This window comes from Molossus molossus, unplaced genomic scaffold (assembly GCF_014108415.1).
Source record: "Molossus molossus isolate mMolMol1 unplaced genomic scaffold, mMolMol1.p scaffold_m16_p_14, whole genome shotgun sequence".
Classification (NCBI taxonomy): Eukaryota; Metazoa; Chordata; class Mammalia; order Chiroptera; family Molossidae; genus Molossus; species Molossus molossus.
In genome coordinates, this window is record NW_023425349.1 from 44,903,277 (window position 1) to 44,925,344 (window position 22,068).

General features: G+C 33.8%; 1 protein-coding gene across 11 annotated transcripts in view; it reads right to left on the reverse strand.

The window, feature by feature from the left end:
- Positions 1-22,068, reverse strand: part of VPS13A (vacuolar protein sorting 13 homolog A) — a 218,647-nt gene that overhangs the window by 169,517 nt on the left and 27,062 nt on the right. For 5 of the 11 annotated variants that reach the window (XR_004959539.1, XM_036262038.1, XM_036262042.1 and 2 more), the window contains exons 1-9: positions 17,382-17,492; positions 12,778-12,887; positions 12,050-12,109; positions 9,641-9,700; positions 9,356-9,436; positions 6,523-6,580; positions 3,304-3,431; positions 2,735-2,841; positions 1,164-1,335 (exon numbers count right to left, since the gene is read on the reverse strand). Coding sequence is in view for 10 of the 11 variants with exons in the window: in XM_036262038.1 (XP_036117931.1) it covers positions 1,164-1,335; positions 2,735-2,841; positions 3,304-3,431; positions 6,523-6,580; positions 9,356-9,436; positions 9,641-9,700; positions 12,050-12,109; positions 12,778-12,887; positions 17,382-17,391 (786 nt within the window). In the remaining variant the exon portion in view is untranslated. Of the gene's footprint in view, positions 1-1,163; positions 1,336-2,734; positions 2,842-3,303; positions 3,432-6,522; positions 6,581-9,355; positions 9,437-9,640; positions 9,701-12,049; positions 12,110-12,777; positions 12,888-17,381; positions 17,493-19,591; positions 19,615-20,956; positions 21,025-22,068 lie in introns of those variants that run through there. The other 6 variants (XM_036262048.1, XM_036262049.1, XM_036262039.1 and 3 more) reach the window with 5 other exon arrangements.

Consider the following 22,068-nt stretch of genomic DNA (forward strand, 5'->3'; position numbering starts at 1 on the left):
AAATACCATACATGTACTGTTTACAATTACTTTTATTTGGGTTTTAACTACAGCTAACAATACAATTAAAAACCTTCATATTATGGGCACAGATGTCATCATTAAGATATTTCAAATATATCTAGATAAACTTAAAATTTGGTTTAAATTTTACACTTTTCAAAGTTGTTACAGCTATTAAGACAAGCTAAATCTTTCATCACATCTCTATACATCATGTCATGTAACTTTTGGGAGTTTCACATGAAAACCACTTTTTTCTCCCAAAGACCAGCAACCGTGACTTACTCTTATCTAGAAAACAACTTAGGGTTCTACTATCCAGCAGACGTGGAGGATTCAGGTTAAAATTCAAACTAAGTATGGAAAGTCTTCTACCTCAAAAGTAAAAATAAAACTCAATCTTTAGGAGTTGCTAATTGGAAACTGGCCTGGATTCAGAATGGTTTATATTAATTTCAAGAGACTAACTCCTCTTATTGTCCCTATGCTGTACTTTATCCATCTGTAAAATAGTCCTTTCTAGAATATACCATCATAATGCTTAAAGATGACTAATATTTAAAGAACTCTCAAAATAACTAATTAAATATAAAGTTGTTGGTGAAGACTAGAAATGCCACAGGAATTAAAAGAAAAAAGAGCTCTACCTGGGCAGAAAATTCAGGAAAGTTGAAATAAGAGATGGGACTTAGCAGAACTTAAGGAATGAGTAAAACTGGGATAGGCAGAGAGATGAGGAAAGGCATATGGAATACATGAATACAGATTTGGCTATAAGCATAAACATAAAATGTATATAAGACAGGAAGTTTTATTTGATTAATGCACAGTTAGATGGTAACTCAGGGGAAACACACTGGCGACATAATCTAAGACTTCGCAACCAACACAGAGAAATTGGAATCAATGCAGAAAAAACTTTCTAGGTTTAAGAGATTAAAAATGTCTTAATAATTTAAGGCTTCATCCAAAAGCTCCCAGGAGAAAAACACCAAAGCTTTTATCACCCAACTAAGTTTAATCAGGAGTAAGAAAAAAAAATCTAAGTAAAAGAGAGACAGAGAATGGTCAGTCAAAATGAGAATAATTAGGAAGTGTAAGTCACTAAAGACTGAGGATTCATATAGCACAAAATATTAACAATTCTTAAAAATGCTAACCTCCAAATAGCTGAGAAGTTCACCAGGTGGTTTCTTACTTGTTATTTTTTTTTTATATAGTTCTTTATATTGCTTCATTTGTTGCCTATGATTTCTAATATGCTTCCACGACCACATCCGTAAGTGGGGGCAAACATTTACTTCAAGAATACCATGTATAGCATAAGTCCACCTAGTTAGAAAACAAAAACAAAAACCTTACACTTGTCACCCTCAAACCAACAGTATGAAATATAATTGATATTGCTTCTACTCTAACATACATAACATGCGTTCATTTAAAGATTATAAAAACAGTATTATTAACTGAGCACCTGCTTTTTCCCTTTGTATTTGTTTTTACAATAACAGTATTATCTCTTTCCTAAGTGAAAATAAGCAAAATCCTTGAATTTTGTTATAATAAATTTAGTTTTTCTACAGAAAAACTGTTACAGTATTTATTGGCAAATAGCACTTTAGTCCCTTGAATAATAATTAAAATAGTAAATTGAAAGAGTAATTACAACTTCTAGAAACTATGCAAGAGCTTAATAACTAGAATAACAAGACTTTTAAATTTCGAAGAGGGATAGTACTCTGTATACACCCATAATCTTTTTAAGTTTAATAATATGTTTAATGTGTATAATACAGAAACTTGAAAATTTTATAAAGGACACTGTTATATGACAAACTGGAATACAGTTTAATAATTCCAAAAATACAGTAAATAAATGTTTTTCTAGTATCTCCAGTTATAAATCTCTTTATAAAGAATCCCTTAAGTAATTTCTAATTGCAAATCAAACTATAGTTTGTATCAGCCCTGTAACTTTAAAAAGAGCATCTTTAAAAATTATTCTTCAAAAAGTAAAAAAATTCACTTTTATGCTATATTTTTTAAATCTTAAAAAAAGTTTTAGCTCAAGCAATTCCACTTATGGGTATTTACCTGAAGAAAATGAAAAGACTAAATCAAAAAGATATATGCACCCACACACTCACTGCCACATTATCTACAATAGCCAAGACATGGAGACAACCTAAGTGTCTATCCATGGAAGAATGAATAAAGAAAATGTGGTAATATATACACAATGGAGTATTATTAAACCATAAGAAATAAAATAAAATCTTGCCACATATGACAACATGAATGGACACTGAAGGCATTATGCTAAGTGAAGTAAGTCAGAGAAAGACAAATACTATTTGATCTCACTTACATAGAGAATCTTAAAAATAAGAAAACTAAGCTCACAGATACAGAAAATACATTGGTGGTTGCCAGAGGCAGGAGTTTGGGGTGGGTAAAATAGGTGAGAGGGATAAAAAGTTACAAACTTTCAGTTATAAAATAAGTAAGTCATGGGGATGTAATGTATAGCCTAGTGACTAAATATTTAAAAATTGCTAAAAGTAGATCTTAAAAGTTCTTATCACAAGGAAAATTTTGTAGCTAAATATGGTATAAAAATGGTAACTAAACCTATCATTGTGAGCATTTGAATCATTATGTTCTAGACCTGAAAGTAACATAATGTTGTATGTCAATTATACTTCAATTTAAAAATTTTAAGACATTTTACCATTCTCTGGCATGGCCATGAACAGGTACATCAGGTTTGAATTTCCTATATGGCAGATTTTGTGACATCATATCAACTGATTCAAGAAGCTCCATGAGACTGAAATACTAAAGAAGGAAAAAAGTATAAGTTCTTACATGTTTCAGACTTTTTCCAATTATTGAAGATAAAACTTAAATTATTGACTTTTTAAAGAAAATTTTACCATGTAACATTATACATTTTTGAAAAACATGAACAAAATATACTGACAAACAAAACAGAACCAGAAGCACGGATACAAGGAACAGACTCGCCAGTGCCCAAGGAAAGAGGGTGGAGGTAACTGGATAAAGAAGGTGAAAGAAATAGTTAAAGAACATATACCCATACCCCATGGATATGGAAGGGGTAGACAAGGAAGGGTTGAGGTGGGCAAAGGGGGGTAAGGGGACGCCTCCAATAATGTCAACATTAAAATACTTTTAATAAACAAAATGGATGAAAAACAAAAAGAGAAACATTTAAATCTTAATTCTATTTTTTATCTAAGTATAACTCAATTTAAAATACCATTTTAAAAAAATCACCTGTGGTTTATTAAATTCAATTGCTATGTCGTGTAACTCAACATGCAGGTTTATCTTGGGGGCAGAAAAGTCAAAATCAGATCGGCGATTCATCTGAAGTTTGGCATTAGCAGATATAGGGCGAAATACTGGAAAATAATATAAATTTTAATAAATTAAACTGTTATATTTCAAGAGTTTTATAGTATTAAGGGAATCAAATTGAAAATACTAATTTTCATTTCTTATATATCCTTTCTATAGTTCCCATATTTCCACAATGCTATGATTTGGTCAGATGAACTGTCACTAAATTGGTGAAAAAGTTTTTCATCTTTTTTCTACCTATAATTTATATTGTCATCGGTAAGTACAATACAGGCTAACTAAACTCCCCCCAAGACACTAATATAGCCCTTAAAAGCAGGAACACTGTCTAAAAGGCAAAATAGTCCAATAAAATAGTTTTAATAACAATACACAGTTTTAAAGAATGTTACATTAAAAATTTAGGAAACCAGATTATACAGGGGTAGGCAAAAGTAGGTTAATAATAATAATACAATAACTAATAAATAAATAATACTGTTTTGTGTATTCACAACTGTAAACCTACTTTTTCCCACCCATGTATATAATCACTAACTTCCACTATATAATTATAATTTCTGAATTTCTGATCTGTTTCTCTGAAGCCAACAGTTTCCCCTTTTAATGTGTAAAAGGAGAAGAGAGATGAAAGCGTTTGCTCAGGATAACCTCCTTGGCTCAGCTCATAATCTAAGACTGGTTACTCCCAACCCTTTGTATTGAGTGCCAAAAAGGATAAGAATAATGCAGAGGGAGGCCAGTAATAGTAGAATCTAAGTAGAGATCAACTATTCAATTATAAACTAATTTATATACAAAGATACTGTATCTCTCTTGTTTTAATCATCCCTGAGGCCTAGCCTTTAGTTTTTTACACATTAAACATCCAAACATACTTTTTTAAAAAAAATCTTCATCCAAGGATATGTTTTTCATTGATTTTAGAGAGACAGGAAGGGAGGAAGAGAGCAAGAAATAGAAACATCAATGTGAGAGAGAAACATCAATCAATCTGCTACCTCTACGCACCCTGACTAGGGATCAAACCTAAAACCTGGGCATGTGCCCTGTCCAGGAATAAAACCCACAACCCTTCAGTGCATGGGAGGATGTTCCAACCAACATCAGCCACATTGGCCATGGCCAAATATACTTTTAATATAAATAAAAGAAGATATTCATTAACAGATCATTGGTTAAATTCATTTTGGTACCTGTATACAATAGAATACTATACAATTTAAAATGAGAGACATTTATTTGTACATAAATAAAAGGATAAAGTCTAAAAATATAGATGTATAAAGTAATAATATCAGTATTTGAAAAAATTGTTCCTCCTCCCAGCTTTAATTCTTGTGTTATATAAAAGATACACAACCCACTACACTGTCCCTAGTTGCAATCACCTGCCTATCACTGTGTTACACCCTCTCCTAGACTTTACAATATCTCTCAGACTTTAGCTCCTGGCAACTCTAATTTTGGAGTGATTTCAATATACAAATGATCTTCCCAAAACCATGGCCCCTCGGTCCCTTGGACTCCTCCATCCTTACCCCATCTACTAGACCTTATTCTATCCTCAACTTCTTTATAAACTTGGTCTCAAGCATCAAACTTTCCTACCATCACTGATCTCTCTAGTATTCTAATACCAAAACTTCAAGTCCTGGGGGACCTACCATTCATTCATCCCCTCTCTGTCTTTCACCTCTGCTTCATGTTCCCAATTCCCTGCCTACCCTACTGTAACTCCATGATCAGTTATTTCAGTCATTCCAGCCAGTGAGCCATGGCCATGCCCTTTCCAACAAGTTCTAGATCTCAGTGCTGAGGGGGGCAGCCTCTTCTCTCTGGACACTCCATCTTGGTCATGCATTAGAAGCTGTTCCTTCTATCTACTATTCCTAGATTCTACAGACTTCTCTCTACTTTTCAATAGAATTCCCTTTGTTACTCCAATCCCCTGTTATAGTTGTAATTCTTTAAACTATACCTACTCAAAATACTGTATGGTTTCTCTCTCTCATTGGGCCCTAACTGATACAGCAGGAAATGACAGGAGAGCAAAGGAAAAATAAGTCAAACCTAAAGTGACAGATTTGAGAATCATCAACACACATGATAGACAATCCCATCTGTTCTTAATGTTTCCTTTGAGGAGAGAATCAAGAAAATGAAACCAATTCAAAACCATAAAAATTATATTTTAAGAGTGAGCACAATAAGAGCCACTTAAAAAATAAAAAAATATTTATGAAGGTAGAAGTATACAGGAAAGTATCAATGAAGCCAAAAGAAGAAATACTTTCAGGAAGGACAGTCTATGGTTAACAATATTGTCAGCCAATCCAAGAACTGTTATCTATCATCAATCAATATTTATTGAGTGCCTTGAGGGTAGAATAAACAGTAATCCTTTTCTCTGTATATTTAGTAACTTATTTCTGATTATTAAACTACATGTTAATTTCAGAAAGTTTAAAACCAGAAATAAATATAAAGAAAATTTTAAGTACCCATATTTAAAAAGATCACAATATAGACTTTAGCATCTAGCCTTATCAAATTGTATTTGCCTTGCCAAATGTCTTCAAAAATTATCACAATTGTTATTAAATAGTCCTTAGAGACTAAACATTTATTAACAACTTCTCTTATTGCACATTTTTCTTTCCTAGTTTTGATATACAGCCAAAAGCTCCCCAACAATGAATTATATATAAGTGTTTGCTTTTGCATAAATATATTATAAATGCATTTAATTACATGAGAAAATTAACAAGAAAAATCACAGGAACATGAATAACGTTTATTTAAAATTTATGCTGATTGCCCTGGCCGGTTTGGCTCAGCGGTTAGAGCATGAGCCTGCAGTCCAAAGAGACCCGGGTTGGGTTCCCGCTAAGGGCACGTACCTCGGTTGCAGTTTGTCCCCGGCCCTGGTTGGTCATGCAGGTGGCAGTCACTCGATGTGTCCCTTTCACATTGATGTTTCTCTCTCTCTCTCTCTCCCCCCCCCTCCCTCCCTCCCTCCCTCTTTCCACACAAAAAATGGAAAAAAATGTCCTTGGGTGAGGACAAAAAAAAATTTATGCTGATTAATACAATAAAAACAGCAATTTTTATTTTATGAAACATACTTACCAAAATCATAACCTTCTGGAACAATATTTTCATCAACAATGCCATTCTTCAAGCTGTTCTAATAAAAGACAAATTGCTTTTATTTATATTAATACCAATATACCTTTATCTGAAAAATCCTATTACATGCAAAAGAAACAAGTTTCAAAGCAATTAAAAATAATAATTCAAACTTAGGAGGACTCTGATATAAAAAAAATATTAAAGTGGTTAGACAACAGTTCACTAAAGACAATGTCTCCTAAAAGAACACCTTAGAAATATTAAGATATATGTGTACGTTTAAACATGTTCATACACAGGAACATATACAAAATTTGACAAAATTCAATGTCCATTTATTGAATGGATATTGAACTCTCTATATCAAAACAGATATAGAGGTACAACTGCAACTGAACATAGTAAAGGGAATATATGGCAAACCCACAGCTAATATCACACTCAACATTGAAAAGTTGAAAGCTTTTCCTCTAAGATTAGGAACATGATAGGGATGTCCATTGTCACTACTTTTATTTAACATAATACTGGAAGCCCTACCCAGAGCAATTAGGCAAGAAAAAGAAATAAAAGCCATCCAAATTGGAAAGGAAGATATAAAAGTGTCAGTCACTATTTATATATGACATGATGTTACTTATAACAAACCCACAAGACTCCATCCAATAAAACCTGTTAGAACTAATAAACAAATTTAGTAAAGATGCAGGATATAAAATCAATATACAGAAATCTGTTGCATTTCTTATACACTAGTAACAAACTATCAGAAAGCAAAATTTTTTAAAAATCCCATTTATGAATGAATCAGAAAGAATAAAATACCTAGGAATAAATTTAACTAAGGAAGTGAAAGACCTATACACTGAAAACTATAAAACTTTAATGAAAGAAATTGAAGACACAAATAAATGGAAAGTTATTCCACACTCAAGACTAAAGTAATTAATATTGTTAAAATATCCATACTACACAAAGCAATCTACATATTCAATGCAATCCCTATCCAATTTCCAATGGCATTTTTCATAGAAAGAGAACAATCACAAAATTTGTATGAAATCACAAAATACCCCAAATAGTCAAAGCAATATTGAGAAACAAGAACAAAGCTAGAGGTAGCATACTCCCTGATTTCAAACTCTATTACAAAGCTACAGTAATCAAAACAGTAGATAAGTGGAACAGAATGGCGAGCCCCAAATAAGCCCATGCACATATAGTCAATTAATTTATGACAAAGGATTAAATTTGGAAAAACTGGACAGACACATGCAAAAGAATAAAACTGTACCACTATCTTACACCATAACCAAATATTAACTCAAAATGGATTAAAATTTTGAATGTTAGACCTGAAATCATAAAATTTCCAGAAGAAAACATACATGGTAAGCTCCATGACATCTTAGTAATGATTTTTTGGATCAGACACCAAAAACAAATGCAACAAAAGCAAAAACAAGTGAGACTACATCAAACTAGAAAACCTCTGCACAGCAAAAGGAAATCAACACAATAAAAAAGGCAACCTCCTGAATAAGAGAAAATATTTACTATTTATATATCTGATAAGGGGTCAATATCCAAAATATATAAAGAACTCATCAGTAAAGAAAACAAAACAGCCCTGGTCGGTTTGGCTCAGCAGTTAAAGCACTGGCCTGCGGACCAGAGAGTCCCACAATCGGTTTCCGCTAAGGCCCTAGCAGCTAGGGGCACGTACCAAAAACAAACAAACAAATAAAAACAAAACAACAATTTGATTAAAAATAAGCAGAGGATCTCAATAAACATTTTTCCAAAGAAAATATACAGATGGCCAATAGGTACATAAAAAAATGTTCAACCTCACTAAACATCAGGGTAATGCAAATCAGATGACAATAAAATATCACCTATTAAAATGAGTATTATCAAAAAGATAAGACATAACAAGTGTTGGAAAGGACAAAGGAAACCCTTGTGCATTGTTGATGAGAATATAAACTGGTGCAACCACTATGGAAAACAGTATGGAGATTCCACGTAAAATTAAAAATAGAACTTCCATATGATCCAGCAATTCCACATCTGGGTACTTTCCAAATAAAACAAAAACACTAATTTAAAAGATATATGCATTCATGTTCACTGCAACATTTAAATGTGGCATATATATGTCACAAAATATAATTCAGCCCTAAAAAGAAAAAAAGAAAATTTGCCATTTGAGACAACACAGGCGGACCTTGAGGGCTGTACACTAAGTAAAATATGTCAGACAGAGACAAAGATCATATGATCTCACTTACATGTAGAATCTAAAAAAAACAACCACCACCAAGCTTATAAATACAGAGAACAGACTGGTGGTTGCCAGAGGTAGCAAAATGGGTAATAGGAATCAAAATGTACACTCTTCTAGTTATAAAATAAGTCATGGGGATTTAACATACAGCATGGGACTATAGTTAATACTACTATACTCTATATTTGAAAGTTGCTAAGGAAATCTTAAAAGTTCTCATATCAGGAAAAATATTGTGTAACTATGTATGGTGACAGATGTTAACTAGAATTACTGTGGTGATCACTTTGTAATACACAAAAATATCAAATCATTATGTTGTACATCTGAAACCAGTATAATGTTTTATGTCAATTATTAAAACAAGGTGTGTGTTTATACATGTTTGTATACCAGTACATATACATTCACCTATTTCTGTAAATACTGCTAATTGATTTTGCCTTAAAAAAGACTACTGACTACAGTATGTTAGATAAACAAACTTTATGCAAATTATACCAATAAATGTGTATATATACACATATAAAATTTACTTACCAATGAATCATCATAACTAGTAAGATAAAACATCGGTGACTTCACATTCCAATAGGCAAAAAGGTTATCCAATCGTATTAACTGAAAATAGATAGTTTATTGTATGTCTCTTTTTCTTCAAAGGATCTTTAACATATGCTATTTTCAGAAGCCTCAAATAATTGAGTCATATAACAAAGTTAAGCAAGTAAACACAATTTTCATAAATCCTTATTATATATTACATTAGCTTTTCTAAAAATCTCATTATTAATTCCACGGATTGACAAAATATATTTGTTGTACCTTACGAAATAGTTTCTCAGTTTCATCATGTAAACATGGAACCCAGTTTTGATCAGTTGTCTGAAAAGGAAAAAAGGCAGTAAAACTGTATTTCCATGTGATATGTGGCAGAGTGATAAATCATATCAATCATTCCCTAGACCAATTTCCTATTAAATGTCCTTGAAAATATAACATTCAAAAAATATTAACTGAACATAAGAAAAGTCTGCTTTCAAAGAGCTCATTATTGGTTGAAAAGCAATTAAAGAAGCAATTACAAACAAGTGTCACTATAGAGGTTAATTATACAATGGTGGGAGAATACAGTAGGTTCCTCAAACTCAAAGGTGTGATGGAGAAAGTGATGTCTAACCTAATATATGACATATGAATAGAAATTACTGATTCTAAGATCAGTAGGGAATACAATTCATTCTAGGAAGAGATGCAAATATATGACGCAGAGAACTAACATGGCCCAGTATGGCTAGAAAACATAATGCAAAACAAAGGAAAGAGTTGAAACCAGTTAAGTTAACTGGGATCAGATTACAAAAGGATTATAAAGCACATAAAGCCCTGGCTGGTTTGGCTCAGCAGTTAGAGGGCCAGGTTAAAGCGTCAGCCCACGGACCAAAGACTCCCGGGTTTGATTCCAGCCAAGGGCACATAACCTCGGTTGCGGTTCATTCCCGGACTGGCTGGAGTCATGCGGGTGGCAACCAATTGATGTCTCTCTCTCACATCCACGTTTCTCTCTCTTTCTCTTCCTCCCTCTCTTCCTTCTGCTCTAATGATAAATGTAAAGATATCCTCAGGTGAGGATGAAAAAATAAAATAAAGAACTTGAAGACAAACTATGGACTTTATTCTAAGAGCAATAAAAAGCACCTCAGGAGAACAAAGTGATCAGATGCTTATTTAAAAAGATGGGTTTTCATTTTTTTGTAGAGAACTAAATGGATCAGAACAGTGGTTCTCAAACATTATTATGCAATAGGATCACATAGAAGGCTTTTTAAAACATGGAATGCCGGGTCCATACCTAAGTTTCTAACTGAATAGGTCTGGGCTGGGGGACAAGTTGCCATGGACTTCCAAAGGTGATGGTCAAAACCACTGCAGTCACAGTCACCAATGACCTTCACAATGCCAAATCCAACAGCTAATTCTCCATTCCTACTTTTCTTTTTTCTTTTCTTTTCTTTTTTTTTGGTACGTGCCCCTAGCGGGAACCGAACCTGGGACTTTTTGGTCTGCAGGCCAATGCTCCAAGCGCTGAGCCAAACCGGCCAGGGCCATTCTTACTTTTCAATGTAATAGCAGCATTTGACATTTTACCCCACCCAACATTATTGAATAACTTTGTATTTCACTTTCCCTTTTTCTTTTCTTTTGCCTAGAGTGGATATGGATATATATATATATATTAAAGGCATACACAAAAACCCAATGGATATAACAAATAAAAGCATATAATGGAAATACAGCAGTTAAAATGAATGAATTGAATTATATGTGGCAACACAGATGTCAAAAACATTGTGAAGAGAAAAGGGGAACGTATAGCAGAATCACATAAAATATTTATGTAAATTTTTAAAAACTTACCAAATACCATATACAATTTTAATAGCTATATTATATAAAAGTTAAAAAGCTTAGGATGTTTATCTCTGGGGCAGGAAGAAAGGGCAGGAGTAGAGGACAAAGGGATTTAAACTTTATTCATTAACAGTTACCAAATGAGAAATTTAATAATGATTTGTTCTGGTTGCAAGCAAACTTTTCATAATCCTCTGTCTGCTCCTATACTTGTAAAAGTCCTCAATTTAAAAAATTAGGCATAAAGAAAGTATGCCACATTATTAATAATGTTGGTGAGGACACAATGGTTTGTTTCTTTACACTTTTCATGACTTATCAAAGTTTCTAAAATAAACATTACTTTTATTTTGTACATACTCAGAAATGAATTATTTTAAGTAAAAAAGTATCAAATATCATAATTAGTAAATAATAGTAGGCCATCATATTTTATTTTATTGATTTTTTTAGAGAGAGAGGGAGACACAGAAACATCAATGTTTCGAGAAACACAGATCAGCTACCTCCTGCGCGGCCCCTACTGGGGATCGAGCCTGATCAAGAATTGAACGGGGGACCTCTCAGTTCATGGAACAACACTCAATCCACTGAACCATACAAGCTGGGCTAGGCCCTTGTATATTAACTTGAATTTGATTATCAACCATTTTTTCAAATGTGAAATTACCTATCCTCAGTTCCAAACCAATCTACGCTACTTTTTGTACCAATTCTATAGACACCTATTTCTGGTATAAATGAAAAGTAATTAGTAATTAGTAGTTTGATTAACTAGACTACACAACTAAATATGGTTAAATTTATTTTTAAACAAAGTACCTGCATGCTGAGATTTTGCAGGGAAATACCAAATGACAATGGGTTTTCTCGATTTGTGATCTAAAGAGAAAAAACAGTAAATTTTACTCAGATTTTTAGTAGTTGGACAAAATTCGCATTATAGAAAAAGTTCACTTTCTGAGCAGTATGCAATTTCAAACATTCAAAAACATTCACAATTTTGCAGAGCAACTTTTATGCCTATATTTTTTTCTAATACAGTAACAATTAAAATACTATCAATGCATTAGTGTTGTACAATACATCTGAATAATGTTTTACAGTTTACCAAAAAGAGCTTATAAAAAAATGAGTGACCCTCACAATAGTACTATGAGAAGCTAATTATACATGATCTATTTGAGATCGATTAGGTAAGCTGTACTCTACTGATCCCTAGACCAGTACTCTCTCCAGGAGATAAATATCATATAATTTAAAGTATCTTAAAAATACATAATAGCTAAATTCTTAATTCCCACTTATCAAAGGTGATAAGAAAGGCATTTTCCTTCATTATCTAATGGTTGAACATTTAAAGAAAGTGTAATCAAGGCAATAAGGACTGGAAATTACAACTATAGTTATAGAAAATAAAAATTATGTCATCTTCAGCTCTATCCCTCCACCTCCCTGCATCTAATAAGTAGCTATGTAGTAGCCAGGTTTCCATTAACAGTGGAATACATGTAAATATAAAAACAAGTATCATCTGTGAAAATACTTACATCATCTTCATAACGAATATGGATATTGGAAATTTTCACTTGGAGATTTTTTATGATCTGGGTAATCAATTTTTCCATAAAAGTGTCCTGTTTCTCCACCAGGATTTTTTCTAGAATTGCAAATATTTCTTTTTAAACTTGAATAAAAAACATAGTGTATAAATATCCACATATTGAGGTAACACAAATGTTACCCTGTTAAAGAAAAATAATCTATATATGTAGATGTCTTCCAAAAGTCTTCCATATCAAAAGACTTTCAAAGGCAACTAAATACAGTTTTCAAAAACTAGTATCTTGTTCAGTGAAACTAAAGCCAACCTTGCAGAATTTATTGACATTAAAATGTATAACTTTTCTCTGTTAATTATATGAGTACATAAAGATATAGAAAACAATGAAGATTATTAGGTAAGAAGAATAATAGGCTTAAATGAGAAAAGCCAGAGACAGCAGCAAAAGATGGAGACTCCCTTAAATTAGAGATGACATCATAAGTTGTCTGTGGTTAGATTTCAAAAATATTTGAATATGACCCTCCTCCTGATGAATACAAAGTAGGAAGATGTAAGATAATTTCCCTCTCTCCTTTACAGCAAGGATGAAGGAAGTCAGTCATTCATTTCTTTTTCTAAAACCTATTTACTATCTCCAGTTTCAATAGTTTTCATGGGAACAGAAAGATTAAAAAAATCAAGGTTCCTAATTTTTGTAATATGCCTTTGTTAACCACTAGTTACTACCCCTATTTCCTCCACTCAAAAATGCCAATGAAAGCTACCTCCTTTCCTCTTTCTAATCCTGTTCCTCTAATGACCTACTATTCTAATTCAGCTGGCCCGAGAGCCTTAAGGAAAATTAATGAAGATGTCCTATGTACATCAAACACAAGTGTGAGTGAATGAGAAGTGAATATATCTGAATATACAAGGACTTTAGAATTAATAAGTAGACAGCATATATGCTCTTTGAAGAGTATATACAGCCCTGGCCAATTTTGCTCAGCGGTTAGAGCATCGGCCTGTGGTCCAAAGAGACCCAGATTTGGTTCCAGCTAAGGGCGCGTACCTCGGTTGCAGTTTGTCCCCGGCCCTGGTCGGTCGTGCGGGTGGCAGTCATTCGATGTGTCCCTTTCACGTCAATGTTTCTCTCTCTCTCTCTTTCTCTTTCTCTCTCTTCCTCTCTCTCCCTCCCACTCTATCTGAACAAAAAAATAGAAAAAAATGTCCTCGGGTGAGGATTTAAAAAAAAAGAGTATATACGTAGTTTTTAATCTTTGAATCAATCACTACCTAATAAAATCTCTTGTACTATAAATCTGTCTGTTCAAGTAAATTCTAAATCTTTCACCATCCATTAGTAACCCCCCATTTCCTTATCCAGCTCAGATTCCATAATTTATTTCACCAACACTTTAAAAGTCTGCTTTTCTCTCTCATTTTCCTGTCAATACAGCTCCAACCCTGAATAAAATTATCTACTTTTTATATAAACATGTCTATGTCTTTCCAGGTGAGTACTAGAGGAGAAAAATCACAATAGGACAGATTGGAATTACTGTAAATTAGTCATCACCAACTTCCACCAACCAACAACCTTACTACATTGCTCCAGTCAACTTGCTTACACTCTCCAGAACAACAATTTCAAAATTATTTTTTATTTTCCTCAAAGCTCCAACAACCCTTCCACTGCTCCCTTTACTCTTAGCACATGACAGTGCCTCCAACTTTATGGGAAATATAAGCTCCTTCTCTGCAAGCATCACTCAATAATAGTATCTATTTCCAAGGTGACCAATGATCTCCATATCTTAACTAAAATGATTATTTCCTAATCCTCAATTTACCTAATATCTCAGTAGGATCTGATACATTCTTCTCTTCTCAAAACACCCTTTTCCCCATGGAATCATAATCTCCAAATTTCCTTCTACTTATTTGACTACTCTCCCTTAATAATCTTTCTCTGTTATTCTCCTCTACACAATCATTAAATGTTGGATTTCCTTACAGCTCAGTCCTAGGACAATTTCTCTTCTCATTCTTTATTGCTGCTGCAAAAAATATCATTCACAGCTAATAGTCCAAAATATCCTCATGCTGATGATTTTCAAATGTATACTTGATTAAAGTAAGAAGTGAGATGCAGCCCTAGCAGGTCTTGCTCAATGGTTAGAGCCTTGGCCTAAGGACCAAAGAGTCGAGGGTTCAATTCCAGTCATGGGCATGTACCTCGGCTGTGGTTTATTTCCCGGCCCTGGTCAGGGTTGTGTGAGAGGTAACAAGTCAATGTGTCTCTCTCACATCGATGTTTCTCCCCCTCCACTCTATCTGAAGATAAATGGAAAAAAGTATCCGTGGGTAAGGATTTAAAAAAAAAAAGGGAGATACAATCACAAAGAAGTTAATATATTCAGTAAACTACAAATAGGACCGGTATGGCTGGAGCAAAAAAGAGAAGATAGGAAAGAGCCAATAATTAAGCTAGAGAGGTAGACAGGATTCACATCATAAGAGCTTTTACATATCTTGCTAAAGAGATTAAACTACTACCTGATAACAATAAGGTATCTTAGATAAATTTTAAGCATGGTTAAACAATTGTATTTTATTTTATTTATTTATTTATTTATTTATTTATTTTATCCTCACCCGAGGACATTTTTCCATTTTTTGTACAAATAGAGTGGGAAGGAGAGAGAGAGAGAGAAACATCGACGTGAAAGGGACACATCGAGTGGCTGCCACCCGCACAACCAACCAGGGCCGGGGACAAACTGCAACCGAGATACATGCCCTTAGCGGAAACCGAACCCGAGTCTCTCCGGACCGCAGACTGATGCTCTAACCGCTGAGCCAAACCGGCCAGGGCAACAATTGTATTTTAGATCTAAGTATAAATAGGAGGGACGTCTGATTGAACATGGTAGATTGCATCTATTTCTCTATTCCTCAGTCAAACTCCATTAACACACACAAAAAAAGGAAAAAATAGATAAATTAACAGGCCAAAAGAAATTATATAAGAGAAAGGACACATAAGAGGTAGCTTTAAAAAGTCAGAAGCTGATCCCTGTGCATTTGCTCAGTGGTTAGAACATCAGCCCTGCAGACCAAAGGGTCGCAGGTTTGATTCCTAGTCAAGGGCACATACCTCAGTTGTAGGCTCAATCCTAGTCGGGGTCCTGCAGGAGGCAACCAATTGATGTGTCTCTCTCATATAAATGTTTTTCTCCCCCCAACCACCACCATTCTATCTAAAAATCAATGGAAAAGTATCCTCGGGTGAGGCTTAACAACAACAAAAAGTTAGAAGCTGGAAAACAGATGGCCTTGGTCAACTTAGCAGAGAAGAACAAATTCATTCCTAAGTGCCCACAGACAGAGATGCCAATAAAACACAAGATGAGTCAAGAAAAAGAAGGAGAAGAAGCTTGGAAAAATTCAGAAACTGGAGTCCTTAGAAAACACTAATAAGAAAGGGAGAATGGTGAAGGAAGAGAGTGATAATACACGGGTTGACTTAAAATCTGTATAACAAGCAGTTACAGACTTCCATGTACTCTCTTTCCCCCAGCCCACATAGTCAAGCAACTATTCTTTTCCCACCCTAGTAAGAAGCAAGGGTTTATTCTGGAATAAATGAACCTAAGAGACTCCAACTCTGCAACCACATATATCAAGGTACAGGGAAATTCATCATACCAAAAACACATAATAAGTAAAAGTGCTACATAATAAACAATCAAATCCAAATCAACATACTATTGCCGAGAAAATAATGAAGTTGGACCAGAAAATACATGTAATCAGAATATATGATTTGGCTCAGTGGCAAACACTTGTATAAAGCCATGGGAACATAAGCAATGAATATTGATTTAAACAAAAATACAATATAATTATATTGGGAAGATTAAAATCTTCATAGTCCATAAAAATGATACATAAATATAATAAATCAAGTAATAGAAATATAATCATCGTATGTAGTAATTTGGAAATAAGACAAAAAAACTTAAAAACTTAAAAGCAGATCTATAGGGAGTAGCCAAGCCAGGAGACAGAATTTTTTAAAACTTATGAGTCCTATACTACTATTTAACTTTTAAAGCTATGTATATGTATTACCTTGATAAAAAAAGACAACCTTTTTAAAGGAAAAATCTTAAGAGACTTGGGAAAGAGAAGACTGGAGGACAGGAGGATTTTGAAGAAAATGGCGGAGTATAAAACACCAGGAATCCGTCTTTCCTCCTAGACAACAACTGAACAGGAAGAATCTACTTAATGTAAATATTTTGGAACTCTGGAGTACATTAAAGGTTTGCAAGTTCCAGTGGAAGGCTCGAGTAGTATACTGCAGTTAATTTACATCAATTTCATCTCTCAGCACAGCAGCAGCTATCCATCTCCCACCCCCAGGACCATGGTTGAGAGCTATGCCTTTATTCTGGAGTTGTATACACACAACTTGCAGGAGCCAAGGTGGGCAGAAAGGACCCTAGGCTCCAAATATTTAGAGATCTGTGTTCCAATTGCTGATTTCTACTCTGATCATAGAGTTACAAACAAAGAGAAGAGCAGCCATTGTTATTGTACCTTCCCCCATTGTTGAAAGTCTGTCACCTTCCCAGCTGAAGTACCTTCCGGGGGTTCAAGGGCTGGCATTATTTTATTTTTTTGGTCCCCTTCATTTTTCTCTTCCTCCCTACTTGGGAGCAAAACATTAAGGACTAGAACATTCAAAAGCAATTTCATATTGGGGAAAATTAGAATGTGATCACACATGCTCAGGGAAAGGCACAGGCTCTGAAAAAACCTAATAAGACATTAAGTTTACACCTCAATCTGATCTTTGGCACAGAAACAGTATGCAGCAATCAAAATAGAATAATAAAGACAATAATAAAGAACAAAACGATGGGAAAGGGCAAGAATCAGATCTCCACATTATTACATTCAAATGTCCAGTTTCTAGTAAAAAAAATCACAAGGCATAGAAAAAAATAGGAAAGTATAACTCACTCAAAGACAAATAAATAACAAAAACTATCCCTGAAAAGACCTGCTGACAGATCTACTAGACAGACTTTAAAACAACTCTCATATAGGTACCCCAAAGCCTAAAGGAATATGTGGAGAAAGTCAAGAAAATAATGCATGAACAAAATGGAAACATCTATAAAGAGACAGAATACAAAAGTAGTAAAAGAAAAAGAAAAATATTCATTAGAGTAATTCAAGACAGATTTGAGTAGGCATGAGGTAGAATCAACAAATTTAAATATGGAATAAATGAAATTATCAAGTCCAAGGAACAGAAAGAAAAAGTATTGAAGAAAAGGGAAGAGAGCCTTAAGGAACCTGAGGGGATACCAACAAATAGACTAATATATGCATTGTGAGAGTCCCAGAAGGAGAAAAGAGAAAGGGGCAGAGAGAATATTTTAAGAAATAATGGCTGAAAACTTCCCAAATTTGAAGAAAGACATAAAAATATATATCCAAGTAGTTCAAGGAATTCCAAGTAAGCAGAACTCAAAAAGACCCACATCAATACACATTAATATAATCAAAGGTTCAAAAGCCAAAGACAAAGAAAGAATCTTTTTTTTTTATTCTTACCCGAGGACATTTTTGCACGTTTCTTCAGATAGAGCAGGAGGGAGAGTGAGAGGAAGAGAGAGGAGAGAGACATCGATGTGGGAGACACACATAGAGTAGTTGCCACCCACACGACCCCAACCAGGGCCGGGGACAAACTGCAACTGAGGTACTTGCTCTTAGTGGGAACCAAACCCGGGACTCTCCGGTCCGCGGGCCAACGCTCTAACAGCTGAACCAAACCGGCCAGGGCTAAAGAGAGAATCTTGAAAGCAGCAAAAGAGAAGCTTATCACATACAAGGGATGCTAAACAAAATTATGAGCAGATTTTTTTTTTTTTTATCAGAAATAGTGAAGGCCGAAAAGCACTGGGCAAAAATACTCAAGGTGTTAAAAAAAAATTATTTTTAACCAATAGTGCTATATCCAGCAAAACTGTCCTTCAGGAATAAGGAAGAAATAAAAATGTTCAAAGATAAACATTCTAGATACCACTAGACCTGCCCTACAACAAATGAACAAGAGAGTCCTGCAAGATTAAAGAAGACAGCACACGGTAACCACAGCCATATGAAAAAACAAAAATATCAACAATAGATAATACACAGGCAATTATAAAACCTATTATTATTATAACTCCACATTGCTTTCTACATAATTAAAGAGACTAATGTATTTTTTTAAATTATTAGTTTTTAACGACAGCATAATAATCTAACAACAGGATGAAGTTAGAAATCAACAAAAGTAAAATTAGAAAACTCACTAATTTTTGGAAATTAAACAAAACACTCTTGAACCACCACTGGATCAAAAAAAAAAAATCATAAGGGAAATTAGAAAATACTTAGAAATTAATGAACACACAACATACCAAAACTTATGGAACAAAGCAAAAGAAAGATTAAGAGAAAAATTTATAGCTATGAAAAAACAAGAAAGGTCTCAAAACAACCTAACTTTACAACTTAAACAACTAGAAAAAAAAGAACATACTAAACCCCAAACTAACAGAAAAAAAGGAAATAAAGATTACAGCAGATCTTGGGTATTATAAATAACATTACTAGGGCAGCATTATTTACAATAGCCAAGATCTGGAAATAACCCAAGTGCCCATCAGTAGATGAGTGGATAAAAAAGAAACCATGGTACATTTATACAATGGAATACTACGCAGCCATAAAAAAGAAGAAAATCTTACCTTTTGCAACAGCATGGATGGACCTGGAGATTATTATAAGTAGAATAAGCCAGTCAGAAAAGACAAATACCATAGGATCCCACTTATATGTGGAATCTAATGATCAAATTATACTGACGAACAAAACAGAAACAAAGGCATGGGTACTGGAACAGACTGACAGCTTGCGGGGGGGGGGGGGGGGGGACTGGATGAAAAAAGTGAAGGCATTAGCCAAAGAACATATATGCATAACCCATAGACAGAAACAATAGTGTGATGCTGGCCAGAGGGAAGGCAGTGTGGGGGGAATGGGGACATTTGTAATATTATGTCAACAATGAAAATAAAGTTAAATAATAATAATAATAATAATAAAAGAATAGAGCAGAGATTAACCAACAAAATAGAAAACCAATAGAGAAAATCAATGAAACCGAAAGTTTGTTTTTTGAAAAGATTAACAAAACTGAAAAATAGATGGACCAAGAAAAAAGAGATTAAGAGTAAAGTCACAAATGAGAGAAGGAACATTACTACTTATTCTAAAAAGAAGTATAAGGTAGTACTATGAATAAATGTACACTAACAAATTGGAATAACCAGATGAAATGGACAAATTCCTAGAAAAACAAAACCTACCAAGACAAAAATCACAAAGAAATAGAAAATCTGAATAAACATATAACGTATAGGAGATCATATCAATAAGCAAATATCTCTCAACAAAAGAAAGCCTTAGCCCTGGATGGTTTTACACAGTGGTTAGAACGTCAGCCCGTGGGCCAAAGAGTCTCGAGTTTGATTCCAGTCAAGGGCATGTAACTGGTCGGGGTCATGCAGGAGGCAACCAATTGATCTCACATTTATGTTTCTCTCCCTCCCTTCCTCCATTCCATTCTATCTAAAAAATCAATGGAAAAATTTCGGGAGGGGAGGGGAGGGGAGGGGAGGGGAAGGGAGTTTCCCAAAAACTGAAGAGAAGGGGTATATTTCCAAACACAATCCATATGAGGTCAGCATTAATCTGATGTAAAAGCAAATTAATATTGATGCAAAATCCTCAACAATATATTAACAAACAAAAATTAAAAGACCATTATAAGAATTACACACCATGACTCAATACAATTTATTCCTGCAATGAAAGAATGGCTCTACATATATGAAAATCAATTAGTCTAATAATACACCATATTAACTAAATGAAAGAAAAAAACACATCATCTCAATTAAGAAAAAGCATTTGGCAAAGTTCAATACCCTTTAATAATAAAAACACTCAACAAACTAGCAACAGAAAGAAACTACTTTAACATAATAAAGGTCACATGTGAAAACCCACAGCATATAGCATACTCAATAGTGAAAGTCTGAAAGCTTTACCTCTAAGTTCAGGAAAAAGGTAAGGATGTCCACTTTTGCCACTTCTATTCAACACAGTACTGGAAATTCTAGTCAGAGTAATTAGGCAAGAAAAAAATAAATAAAAGACATCCAAGTTGGAAAGGAAAAAATAAAATGATCTTGTTTCACAGACAACAATATTGTATATAAAGAAAACCCTATATATTCCACACACAAAACCTATTAGAAGTAATGAACTAACGCAGCAAAGTAGGAGGGTACAAAGTCAGCACAAACAAATCACTTGCATAACTTTCCAAGCAATGGTCATCTGAAAGGAAATTACAAAACAATTCCCTTTACAATAGCATCAAAAAGAAAAAAAAATGTTTAGGAAAATTTTTAGAAGACACAAGTAGAAACACATCCCATGTCCATGGATTGGCAGATCTGACAGTGTTAATATGTTGATATTGCCCAAAGTAATCTATAGATTCAACACAATCAAAATATCGATATTTGTTGCAGAGATAAATGAAAAATCCATCCTAAAATTCATATGGAATCTCAAGAGATTCCCAAATAATCAAAACAATCTTGAAAAGGAAGAGCAAAGCTAAAAGAACCACACTTCCTGACTGCAACAGTTAGAACAAAACTAGAGTAACCAAAACAGTGTGATGTTGGCATAAAAAGATATAGACCAATGGAACAGAATAAAAAGCCCCAAAATAAACCCTCACATATAGAGTCAAATAATTTTTAAGAAGAGTGCCAAGACTATTTAATGGGAAAGAATAGTATTTTTAACAAATGATGCTTGAAAAACTATATATTTGGATATTCACACACAAGAGAATGAAGTTGGACCCTTATCTAACAACATATAAAAATAAAATCAAATGGATCAAAGATTTAAATATAAGACCTAAACTATAAAACTCTTATAAGAAAATACAGAACAATGAATTTGGCAACGATTTCTTATATGTGATACCAAAGGCACAGGCAACAAAAGAAAAGTAGCCAAGTTAAATTTCACAAAACTTTAAAATTTTGTACCTCATAGGACACTATCAACAGAATAAAGACTCTACCCACAGAATGGAAGAAAATTTGCAAATCACATATATCTAATTAGGAATTAATAT